General features: G+C 36.8%; 1 protein-coding gene across 6 annotated transcripts in view; it reads right to left on the reverse strand.

Moving 5' to 3' along the window:
- Armc2 (armadillo repeat containing 2) overlaps positions 1–872 on the reverse strand; it is a 113,791-nt gene that overhangs the window by 102,259 nt on the left and 10,660 nt on the right. For all 6 annotated transcript variants that reach the window (XM_026787381.1, XM_026787383.1, XM_005363573.3 and 3 more), the window contains exon 3: positions 462–534. In XM_026787381.1, coding sequence (XP_026643182.1) covers positions 462–534 — 73 coding nt within the window. The remainder of the gene's footprint in view (positions 1–461; positions 535–872) is intronic.

The raw sequence follows: 872 nt of genomic DNA on the forward strand, positions 1-872 counted from the left end.
AAAAAAACACTATTTTTAGTGACTTCTGTTTGGTTTTTTGGTCTCCATCTCTCTCTCTCCCTTTCTTAAAATATATATACATTTATATGTATAATTTACATTTTTAAAGTACCCACACATGTGTGTATGGCTATATAAAGTACATATATATTTAAAATATAAATATACAATTTTGTTATAGATAATTATTAAGATAAAATAACAACTTTTTAAACAACAAAAATATGAAATATTGTCTAGCAAATGACTTTAGTTCTTTACTACAAAATTACAGGTACGCTACAGGGGCATTTCATTAGATATTAAGCATTATATTTAAAAATGTAAAGGCATCGGCAGTCACATTAAATTCTTAGTACACTTGGGTCTACATGATAATATCCTTAGGGACACAAGTGCTGACTCCTAGTATTTGCGGCCAAGTTCATGTCCTAACGGTGGTGGTGACAGAAGGTACTCACCTGCTCGAGGGGACTGAGGCGGGTGCCGGAGATAGGCCTGGAATCCGCTAACTCAAAGCTGGAGGCATGAAGGCTACAGAAGAGATGGTGGAGAGGGTTAGTCTGTGAAGGACTTCTGCTTCTAGTCTACGCTAGTACACTCTAGCTAGAAAACAATGCAGGCACGTTGAGAAAAGGCACTTTAAGCGGGTTCTAACACTCAAAACTGTTAACCACTTTCCTACTAATTTTAGGAAGACTTAAACCACTGAATAATGAGCCAGACATGTAACCCAGTACTCAGAACACGGAAGCAGGATAATGAGCACAAGTCTAGCCTGAGGTATATGATAAGACATGGTCTTACATGAAAATTTTAAAATATACAAACGACAGGAATGCATCTCTGTAGAGTGCTCAGTGTGTAGAGTG

This window comes from Microtus ochrogaster, linkage group LG9 (assembly GCF_000317375.1).
Source record: "Microtus ochrogaster isolate Prairie Vole_2 linkage group LG9, MicOch1.0, whole genome shotgun sequence".
Taxonomy (NCBI): domain Eukaryota; kingdom Metazoa; phylum Chordata; class Mammalia; order Rodentia; family Cricetidae; genus Microtus; species Microtus ochrogaster.